At 37.2% G+C, this 11,825-nt stretch overlaps 1 protein-coding gene across 2 annotated transcripts; it reads right to left on the reverse strand.

Moving 5' to 3' along the window:
• Positions 1-795: 795 nt before the first annotated feature.
• On the reverse strand, positions 796-4,605 carry LOC113692703 (uncharacterized). Of its 2 annotated transcripts, none has more exons than XM_027211199.2 (2): positions 1,731-4,602; positions 796-1,337 (listed from the first exon to the last, which is right to left on the reverse strand). In XM_027211199.2, the coding sequence occupies exons 1-2, from the start codon at positions 4,300-4,302 to the stop codon at positions 1,054-1,056; spliced, it is 2,856 nt and encodes a 951-aa protein (XP_027067000.1). In that variant the 5' UTR covers positions 4,303-4,602; the 3' UTR covers positions 796-1,053. The 2 variants fall into 2 exon arrangements, with proteins under 2 accessions (XP_027067000.1, XP_071908591.1); XM_072052490.1 differs by having other exon boundaries at positions 1,109-1,382; positions 1,731-4,605.
• Positions 4,606-11,825: the final 7,220 nt, after the last annotated feature.

An 11,825-nucleotide genomic window follows, 5' to 3' on the forward strand; every position in this document is an offset into this window, starting at 1 on the left:
AAAATTGGGTTGAATGGATCCATACTGCATGTGCTGGGTTGCCTAGAAGATCCATAATATTAAAGTTTTAACTCCAGGCGGTTTCAAAAGGGACCCAATTTCAGGCAGACGTCGAGCAACTTGTCCACCAGTTATTTCTAAATCCTGGTGGGCTCAAGGCCCAGTCCTCATAACTCGACCTCCTCAAAGGCCTGGCAAGATAACTACAATCAGTTGACTTCCTTGACTGTCATAAATCAGGCAGAACCCAATTCATTGGAGGCAGGCCATAAAGATATTAATTTGTTTGGATAAAGTATTATTTAAAATAATTACTGTGATATTTTTTATAATATAATGTATGTTAGATTAAAAAGGTGTTTAGGAATATAAAAAAATGAGTTGAGAAATATGTTTATAATATAAGTAAAAGAACTACATATCTACTATTTGGGCCACACGATTGATGGATGATATGATGGTTTAATCTTGATTACACATATATTTATAGGTGGAAAATCGAAATTCAATTGGTCTATCTAGTTTAGCTGTGTTTATCAAAGGCGTGGAGGTTAACCTTGCGACGTTACACCGCCTTTATCTGCACTAGACATTAGTCACAAAGGCGTAGAATAGAGCATCTCCTCTTAGCTTTCTACTGCGATGATAATACCCCCCAAATCCACATTCCAACCACATAAATAGAAAGCCGGAAAAAGGCAGAATCAGAACTCAGAAGACAAGGTGCAAGAAATACATCAAAACCGACATAACACAGAAAGCGGAAAAAAGCAGAATCAGAACTCAGAAGACAAGTTGCAAGAAAGGCAGCAAAACTGAGGCTAAATATCATAAGAAGCCAAACTACACGTCCACATTCATACACCTCTTTTTACACGCGGGGGCGGGGGGAATATAAATAGTACTGTACTACTTAACCAGGCGAAAACTACCAACCACATTAAAGGCAACTGCAAAATTTTCAGCTTAACATGTTACTTACAGATATCTGGTCACATTTATTGACTAGATTATCGTGATCTTGATGCTTCGGCCTCCTCTCCGAAGAGGTCGCTATGACCTTTGGTGTTTCAAACCCGATAAAAGCTTTAATGCATTCTCCATTGACGGCCTATCTGATATTCTACTTGTGCAGCGCAAAGCCACGTCAAAGACCAACTTTATTTCTTCTTGCATAGAACTGGAGGGACTAATCTCATTCCTATCGAGAATGTCTCTTAAAAGAACCTCTTTTGAAGTGCTCCTCGGCCCTCCATTTGTTAAGATCTCCAGAATCATGTCTCCAAAGTTGTATACATCCTTGTAAAGCTGGTCCTTTGTGCTTGGGGTAACTTCACCTGTTTAGCGAGTTCAAAACAGTCTTAAAGAGCCCTAGTTAACTCCTAAGAAGGGCAAAATATTCAGGCTGTCATTGCCAAGATTCAATCTTGTTTTACACTTGTATGGGGAGGGGGGATGAGGTGGTCCTACCATTTCAAGGTAGACATAAGTAAACATATGAAATATCTGGAATAACGTTATCAGACAAAGGAGGAAGAATTAACTGAGGAATAACGTTAACAGAGGAAAAGCATATTCGCCCACGCAAAAGACTATTGATGCTCCACTTTTTCATTCATCTATTCTTAGGAGAAACAGAAACATTTTATGTCTTGAATCCTGGAGAATTATTCTGTCAGAGGAAATTTACTGGAAACTATATAATGTAATGTAGAAGTGGTATTGCGTACCTGTTTCTGGGTTAGTTGTCGCTGGTAATTCGATATTCTTTAATTGATACAATGAACTGAGTCCATATTCTTCCAATTGAGGCTCCATAGTTTCATCAAACACTATGTTACTAGCCTTTAAATCCCCATGTGGAATTGCGGGAAAGCAATCATGATGAAGAAAGCTGAGTCCCCTTGCGACTCCAATTATAATCTTGTACTTGGTTTCCCAATCTCTTTTCATCTTGATCTTTTCGGCTAGACTTCCATTAGGAGAGTAATCATACAACAGGTATGCCATATGCTTGTTGTAGACAAATCCCAGGAGCCTAGTCAAGTTCTTGTGCCTAGCATTGCCCATTCTGTTTATGAATCGTGACATGCTGTCCACCCTCTTTTGTTCCCATTCAATCTTCTTGACAGAAACAGTTATCCCAGTAGGCAGAACCGCTTTGCAAACTGAATGGGGAAATGATGGCACTGCATCTGCGGCTTCTGCAGCATTGAAACTCCTCAAAACATCATTTGCAGTAAATCCAGGAAGCCCACTGAAAGAAACTATTTTCCATTCACCTTTAGTTCCTTTTCTAAAATGAAGCATCCCGAAAATTATCATGACGATAAGTAAGACAATGACCGCGCAGCTTATGAGAACCCAAGCAAACTTCTGTGTTCTCCTGCTTCCCAATTCAAGACCACTGGGCATTCCCTTCCCATGACAAGTTCTCAATGGCACACCACAAAGCCTGGGGTTTCCCATAAATGCACTGCTATCCATCATTCTGAAGGCCTTCTCGAGAGGTATGGAACCAGATATATCATTGAATGACACATTTAGGAGTTTTAAGCTTGAAGAATTCCCAAACTGCATGGGTATTGGACCACTAAAGCTATTGTGCGACATATCTAGGACGCTAATAGCAGGAAGAGTAGCCAGCTGAACTGGTATATGACCTGATAAATTGTTAATGGACAAGTCCATTGCCAGAAGACCCTTACAATTGGATATACTTTCAGGAACAGTCCCAGATAAATTGTTTTTGCTTAAATCAACAACCATCATAGATTTGCAGATATCAAATGATGGAATATTTCCTGAAATACTGCAAGAGGCTGCAGAAAAGTTCTGGAGTGATGGCAGGGACCATAATTTTTCTGGAATTACTCCTCCTAGTTGCGGATTATTAGACACGTTCAAGTATTGAAGACTGGAGGCTTCGGTTATATCAACAGTAATCCCTCCTACAAACTTATTTCTAGACAAGTCCATATATATTACTTCCGAGAGATTACTAAATATCACAGACAGCTCACCTGAGAATGAATTATCTTCAACTCGAAGACGAACAAGAGTGGAACAATTGGAAAGAGATGGATGCAGCCCGCCTGTAAAATTATTTGAGAACAGAATCAACTTCATCAGCATCCCTCCTGCACATATGCCTGGGGGTATTTCACCAACAAATTCGTTTGTTGAAACATCCACGTATTTGAGCTTTGAGTGCCTGCCCAAGTTTTCTGGGAGTGGCCCTGAAAAGAAGTTGTTCCATATGAGCAAGGTATCAAGTTGTGGAAGCTTAGCAATACCTTCAGGAACAGTGCCACTCAAGTCATTGTACATAAGACTGAGCAGCCTGAGATTTTTCAACTCCGAAAGACTATCAGGAATAGTTCCAGAAAGTAAGTTATCAGAAAGATCCAAACTTTGGAGAGAAACGATATTGCTAAACTCCCAGGGAATCATGCCATTTAGCTGATTCCTGAAGAGGAAAAGGGACTCAAGTTTGGTGAGGTTGCCGAGCTCTTTGGGAATGGGACCAGAGAGATTGGCCCCAGCTATATCAAGATATTGAAGCTCACTCATGTTGCCCAGCTGCCAAGGGATGCTTCCCTCGTATACGTTGTAACCAATTTCCATATGAGTTACAGTTCGTAACATTCCCAATTCTGGAGGAATTTTACCACTGAGGAAATTTCCTGCCAGATGAATGAAATCAAGACTCTTGAATGAACCATATTCTGATGGAATTGGACCTCTGAAATAACTCCCTGCAAAGTTGAGTACTTTGAGTGGCTGAATTTGTGAAACATCAGGTGGCAAGGGACCTGAGAAGCTGTTGCTGAAGGCATCAAGAACAACCAAATTTTGGAGATTGGATATCCCACTTGGAAAATGACCCGAAAAATTGTTCCTGCTGATGTCTAAGCTTCTTAGATTGGTGAGGTTGAAGATGCTTTGAGGTAGTTGCTCCGAGAATGAATTATAGCTGAGATTAAGATCAAGAAGGTCAATAAAGACATTAAATTGCTTCCCTGAGAGTGCACCACCAAGATTCTTCATAGATAAGTCCAAACCAATAATTAAAGAGGAGTTGTTATCACACTTCACTCCAGACCAAGAACATGCAAGAATTTTATCAGAAGAATTCACAAGGGCAGGCGCAATCCAGTCGCGCAAGCTGTTGGAATCATCTATGATCTCTGATTTGAAGCTCAAGAGTGCTTGTGAGAAGGGATCGACAGCAGCAAATGCCGCCACGAAAAACAAAGGAAAAATGAGAGGAATGGAGTACTTGAGCTTCAGAATCTCCATTGGGACTTGAATCCTTAGTGCTGAGCAAAGAAACAGAGAAAGAGGGACTTATAATGTAGGAAAATTTATGTCACCCTTGTGATGTATGTGCGTCTTGATCCTGTTCTTGATTGGAGGATGCATGGGGAATAGAGAAAGGTTGAGGGAAAGGAGGGAATGACATCCCCATAGATTAGTTTAGATTGAGGGTATTATTGAATTGCTTTCGGAAACAGAGAGTCTGGACCAGTTTAATGCTTTTTCTTATGAATTTGTTGGCCATTAGCGAATTGGAGAATAAAGATTTTCAATTAGAGGGCATCTGATTTCTCTTTTGCTTCCTTTTATGATGGTAGATTTCCATTAGTTGGTTCCTTTATAGTTTACTTTTTGCCTTAAGTCGCCATCAGCTAGCTTGCAGACGTTTGTAATTCGAACTGAAATTTAACGTCTAGTTGCATGCTTCAGATTTAATACATCCCTGGGTCCCGAATTGCATTAACGGGCAACTTCTCTTGCTTTGTTGTTTTGCGTTGCAATTATGCTGGTCAAAACCATTGTTTAAGTCAAAGGATAATAGTAGGTTTTACATCGTTATTGTGATCATGTATACATGTTACAATTCATCAACTAAGAATGAAGAGAATCTCTATCTGTCAAACAACTGGTAAAGAAAGTTCATTCCCCAAAAAAGGGGGAAAAAAAAAAGAAAGAGAAAACGACTGGAAAAAGTGTAGGAAGAAGTTAAAAGTTGATGTTAGTGATCAACCTGCTTTCACAGACGTTACACTTGTTTGCTGTTCTAATTCCCATCGATTAAGCGTAATACATACTTGTTGCTGCCCTGATTCTTACATTACCATTATCCCTTGTTCCCCTCCTTCCCTTGTATTCTTCCGGTTTTGTCTCATGATGGACTTCAATTCCTCTAGAATTTTTGTCAATTTTGGCGAATCATTTTGCCTAATTCGGATGGGCATCTGATTCCTCCACCCTGCCCAGTGCCCACCTCTTTTTGTTCCTCCGTCCCATTTTAAAGCACTTTTAAGTTGCGGTGCTAATTAATACTACTGACTGACTAGTAATTACCGATCAAAATGCCACTATGAGCTCATCATCTCTTTCTATGTTGCTTCATGCATCCCATCCTTAGATGAAATGGTAAAAAAAGAGAGGGTGGGTCATATGACAATTGAACAGGAGATAGGTTAGAAAGGGCAGCATCATGATAAAAAAGCAGTCTGCTTGCTTCTTTTTTACGAGTTAAGCCTCTCGTGTCCTTGAAGCCTTGAAGGGCACAAAAGGTTGGATACTCCGATGGATGTGATGCCTTACACGGCATTGCTTCTTTGTAGCCTCTTGTTGTTATTATTGTTAATCTTATCTTAAAATGGTATACTCCCTCCGTCCCGTTTTGTTAGTCTTGATTTTTGTTTCACACAGATTAAGAAAGTGTAATTAATTTGGTTGGAAACATAAATTTAGATTAATAATTTTTTAAAATACCCTTATGCTAATCACGAATAGTGCCAATTAATATCAGTTACAGCTAATGGGTTAGTATCAATGTAGTGGGTTAGTATTTAATAACAATGTATTAATAACAAGATATTTAATAAGGGTGTTTTAGACAATTTGAAAGATTACTACATTCCTTAATGGGAAAGTGGACTACAATTTGGGACAGACGAAAAAGGAAAACAAAACTATCAAAGTGGGACGGAGGGAGTAAATAAAACCCAGGCACAGTTGACCTTCGTCTTAGCTTAAGCAGCTAGTTACTAAATGCATGGTTCTTGTATATATGCAAGGTTCGAAATCTGAAAGGGGTGTCCCCTCTGGCCTGGCAAGGAGTACTAGTAATTGCCATAGCGACTTCGTCCACAAATACACCTGGCTGCTGCTGCATGGCTATATAAATGTTTGAAAAACTCTGCAGACATTCAATACGGTACCACCAATTCATTACCCATTTTGACAGACACAAGAAAAGTTAGTGAGTTACGCCCGTGACTCGGAGGTGAGGGCCAGTTAATACTCAGCATGCCATCCTATTGCATTTATTATTGGAGAAAAAAAAATTGATCCCCGATCCATCCTTCATGCACTGCTATCATTACTTCCTAAATGGGACCTAGGAGGCTAAAATTGAACCATTACCAAGAAAGAAGGTTACGTAAGGACCAAAATTTCGTCACAAGTAGCAAACTATATATTAAAAAAAAAGATCAACATATTGTTGCTGCCTCTCCTCCTCCGCGGTTCCGCCTCTAGATCCACCCTCCATTCGATAAGTTTAGGTCAAAATTCACAACATGTTATCCCCAATACATATTGAGAGAAGACAGAGAATCAGAAAGGCCAAGACCAAGAAGATGATTCTAATTATACCAAGATCTCAAAAGAGCCGTTAGAGACCCAATAATTTGTATAACCGTTAGAAAGGGTCTCGAACGGCTCTTTGAGATCTTGATTTTTTTTTTTTTTTTTTGTCAGCAACGATATATTTGTATAACCTATTCTATCCTAATCTAAGGGGAGGGGAAGTCTAAAGAGGCCGTTGTAGGGGTTAGTGGGTATACAGATCCAACTAGACTAAGAGAGTATTATGGTATAACCCAAGGAGAGACTTAAGTCCCTCCCTGGTGGCCACTGAGCCATTCTCCCGGTGGTTCTTTGAGATCTTGGTAGCTTGTTAGTTTACGTATAAAATAAGCCATCAAGGTCCTTTGGCCAAGCAACATTTGAGGGCTGGAACCGTGTGCACAGCTTCTTCCCTAAAGCGCTCCGAGAATAAAGCAGCGTACGAAGTTACCACGAGGGTGGACCAAGAAATAGTACGCAAGGTGCCTGTGAATTTCGTCGACAAGAATTCCCCGAAAAATAGGACAGTTTTAAAAGGTTCGTCCTGGCCCCGGGCCACCCCACCCGCCGTGTGACGGGGCGGGGGATTCTATAATTGCCTCGCATAGAAAATGATTACCAATATTTAATTCTCTTTTTCCGTTTCGGGAAAAGATAAAGATGATTTTCTTGAATCCTCTGTAGTCAAAAGAGTAGGAAAGCAGGAGCCCATATGTGTCCCATTCATATCATCTACAGGAGCCCCTGTAGTTTCTATCGCACAAAAACCACCCAAAAAAAAAAAAAAAACAGGGAAAAAGAATCATCTGATGAAGCAGGATAAGTTTAAACTGTGATTTTTTCTCCTAACCATCATCCTGCAAAACTCGCCTAGCTACTATATGACTTGAATCAAAAGACAGTAACACAAATAAACACAAACTGTGTGACTTGCAGCCAAGAACTTTATATGTTTGAAGAGAATTCCAATCTGATTTTGTCGTCTGTTTACCACAAGATTAAGGTTTTACCGGCTGCTGACAGTGCAAATGTGCATGACTTGAGAGTTTGCAAAAATACAGCCAGTGGAGAAGATGAGAAGTGAGTGGCTGACTACAGTGCAAGGGAAGAACAGCAAACGGACAGAAATTAATACATCAATCAGAACCAATCAATCAATGAACGCACGCATTAACAAAAAGTAATTTGTACTACCGACTAAAGCGAAATTTACCTCAAGAAAAGGGAAAGAAAAAGAAAATACTAAAGCTAAATTTGATAGATCGATTCCTGAGAAAAAAAGTGACTTTGTCTTCCGATTCTTTTTCAAGATTAGTTCGCGCAGACTACTGGTCACCACATAGATAAAAACTCACCCTCAAAAGTAGCCAAAAATCCATGCATCGACAGCTTAAGTCATGTCAGCTCATCGGGCACGAAAAAGCATTGCATTCTTGGATCATACAAATCTGACAAAGGCCGAAGGTTATTCGTACGTTTAGTTTAGACGCATAATACAGAGCATTGTCTATGTCGTCCAGCATACCGGCTGGATTGGCCCAACCAAAAACTAGTCCAATCTATCTCCAAGTGGTTCAGGATTGGGAACAATGAGGATAATCCGATTGTTTAAGCGGTTAAATTGATGCAAATGCCTTCCCATAGTACAATCTTTTAGCTTTTAATTAGCTGGCCTTAAAAAAAGACCCAAAAAAAGGGAAGAAGAAGAAGAAGATCCAATCGATTCAAAAAGTTCTCCAAAATTAGTCTGTGGTCCTTTCTGGGTGAATCCTAGTATTTTTAGATACTAATCAAGAATCTCTTAAAACAGAAGTAACAAACAGTTTATCGGTCACATTCTTATATTTTGGTCTGCTACGGCATTTTATTTGTAAGCTTAGTTTGGATCCAGCTGTCCAAGCCAAAAATGGGTAATCGAATTGCAATTCATGATTGTCACTTTGCTTTGGCTCGGTGGCCACGAAAAAGAAACTAAATTCCTTTTTGAATCATAAACGAGAGATTCGAACTCCATCTGCAATGCAAAAAGAATTCAAAGGAGGTATTTTTAGACTTCCCTTCCTCCCTCTAGATTATAGATTATGATAGATTAGATTATCGAAATATCTTGATTGCTTTTCATACGAAAAGCAATATCACACATGCCATGTCCAGCGCATGAGTAATTCATTCTAACCTTTCAAATCCTAATCATTGCATGCGCAACAATTATGGTTAATTGAAGCAATAATGCACCGAGTCCCAGTGAAGTTACAATCATCCACTAAAAACAGAAAACATTTTTTTTCAAAAAAAAAAAAGAAGTTAATAATTGTAACACAGAAGATGAGATGATGCACAGAACAAGATGCAGGTCCATGTAATGTGTTCTTCCATAGTCAAACCCACAATTAGGATATATTGTTGGTATTTTGTCAAACCCACAATTCTATAAAACCAATTACTAGTAAATAGCAAGCAGCACACTCGGGAGTTATATCTTACCTGAATAAAGACGAGTGCAATTTTTCCAAAAATTTGACAAGTAGCTCTTGATTGGATTTGCTGTTACAAAGTCAGATTTGAGACTAAAATTCGAACAAGTATATATATATATATATATATATATATATATATATATATATATATATATATATATATATATATATGCGCGCGCGCGCGCAAGCACGTGCAAAATTAATGTAACATATATTAAGCCGCCCAAGAACGATGGTAGTGTAACAGTTCTTTACGCATTTCTCTAAAGAACAAGAAAGAAGACGAAGCAATTTGTTCTTGTAAACAATTTAAACAACAACAAAATAATAAAACGACCACCGGTTCTCTCGTCGTAATTATTATTAATTGAACTATGTGTGACGATGGTCTTCCGTTCTCAGGCGAAATTTTGGCTCTAATTCTATACGAGTGAGTAACCGTTCTAGCGTCTCAAGGACAAAACGAAACAAGGGCTCCGAGTATGCATATGTCGAAACAGCCAAATGGTGACCCAATCAAGGGCTTGCAAATGATGGTCTAGACAAAACTTTGTCCACCCCGACTTGAGCACGTAAAGCTTTCTCTTGCTCCAAGACTGAAACGCCATCCGGTAATCTTTCCCTGAAGAATCATAGACAGTAACCGGAATTCCAGAGTCTATGTTTTCGTCTTGTTCATTCAACAATGGCAAGATCGAATCCAGTACTTCCCCCTTGGATAACGCTAACCTACATTGGCACTCGCTAACATCACTATCTGTCAACTGCTTCTCAAAAGGCTCACTGCAAGTCCCAATAACGCCATTCAATCTCGCAACCGGCGGCAGCCTTGGCAATTTCCCTCCAATTCCCCTATCTAATTTTAATTTGGTCTTCTTCATTACTCGCTTGCGCAACTCGCTAGCGGTTTTAGGATCCAGTACTTGCTTGCTCATCACTGATAGAGTTGAAGCCGCTTGCTGGACTTCCGCGTCCGTGAACTTGTCAAGAACTATCGAGCCATTGATGATGATCTTGCTTGCTTCCGAAGTTTCTGCCGACCCCATTAGTGATTTTCTTTTTCTCTTCATGAACTTAACCCTCTCTTCATCTTCCATTGCCAAAGTTAGGATTCAACCCTCCCGGCCTCCCTCCTTTGGGACTGGGTTGAATTCACACAGACGGAGGCTAGGAGAATTAATTAGTTCTTTTATAAAGAAGCCACCAAGAACAAGAGAATTAAAGGAAAACAAGGGAGGCCTACTCTGCAAGAAGGGCCCAATTCACGGCGACCCTTTAAAAGTGCTGCACTAGAGGAATGAAGCTTACTGTCCAGACACAAAATTGGAGCCCTAAGGCAGGCATGCACGTCGAATTAATAATAAAAATATATATACACATCAGAATTCTGAGGAGGAGTTGATGTGTTTCCTAATCTGATTAATTGTTACCGACTTTCCTTTTGTTTCAAAATTCCAACAGTTTGTCAAGGTAACCTTCGAACCCTAAATTTGCGTTTGTCTTGAAGTCGCGTTTCCTTTTGTAATTCTAATCAGTCCAGGTCTTCGCGCTCCGTCGAGTATAGGTCAATCTACGCTGTCGTTTTGTCATGGGTTCTCATTCTCAATGCTGCGGTAAAGTTTTTATTTCTGTTTTATTTCTTTTCTGTTATTCTTATAGAACAAGAAGACCATCTCTCTCCAATTGTAGGCTCCGTTTGGATTAGCTGTTTTTGGGTTTGTTATTCAAAAACACCACTGTAGCATTTTGAATTTGAAAAACAAGTCCGTTTAGATTAGTTGTTTTTGGGGTTGTTTTTCAAAAACTATATGAAAAACTTTTACTGTAGATTTTTTTGATTATTTTTAGAGGTATTTTTGAAACATATTTTTGAGTATTTTTAGAATGCTATAATTTTTATATTTTTATATAAATATACATTTATGCATTTATAATACATTTATATTTACAAATGTATAGATGTATATTATTATAAATGTATAAATTATAAATGAATATTATATAAATGTATAAATTATAAATTATAATTTATATATTTTTATATAAATATGCATTTATGCATTTATAATACATTTATAGATATTTATAAATAAATATATTTATATATTCATATAAAAATATATAAATGTATTATATTACATATAATACATAATATAAATATATTTATAAATGTATAAATGTATATTATTATAAATGTATAAATTATAAATGAATATTATAAATGTATAAGTGTATATAATTAAAAATGTATAAATTATAAATGAATATTATATAAATGTATAAATTAATATATTATAAATATATATTAATATTATGTAGAAATGTATTTATATAATTAATATAAATGTATATATGTATTGATATTATGTATAAAAGTAAAATTAATATTATGTATATTAATATAAATGTATAAATGTATTATATTATATATTATACATAATATAAATGTATATTATAAATATACATAAATATTTATATATTATGTATAAATGTACATTTATATAAATGTATAATATATTATATATTATATTATATATAATTTAAATAACATATAATATTTATGTAAATATATTATAAATATTTATAAATATATTATAAATAAAATAAAATATTTATAATATGTATGTATAAATATATAATATTAGAAATGTATAATATATATAATATACATTATTATTAATATAATTTATGTATAATATACAT

The sequence above is a fragment of the Coffea arabica genome, chromosome 6c, assembly GCF_036785885.1.
Source record: "Coffea arabica cultivar ET-39 chromosome 6c, Coffea Arabica ET-39 HiFi, whole genome shotgun sequence".
NCBI lineage: Eukaryota > Viridiplantae > Streptophyta > Magnoliopsida > Gentianales > Rubiaceae > Coffea > Coffea arabica.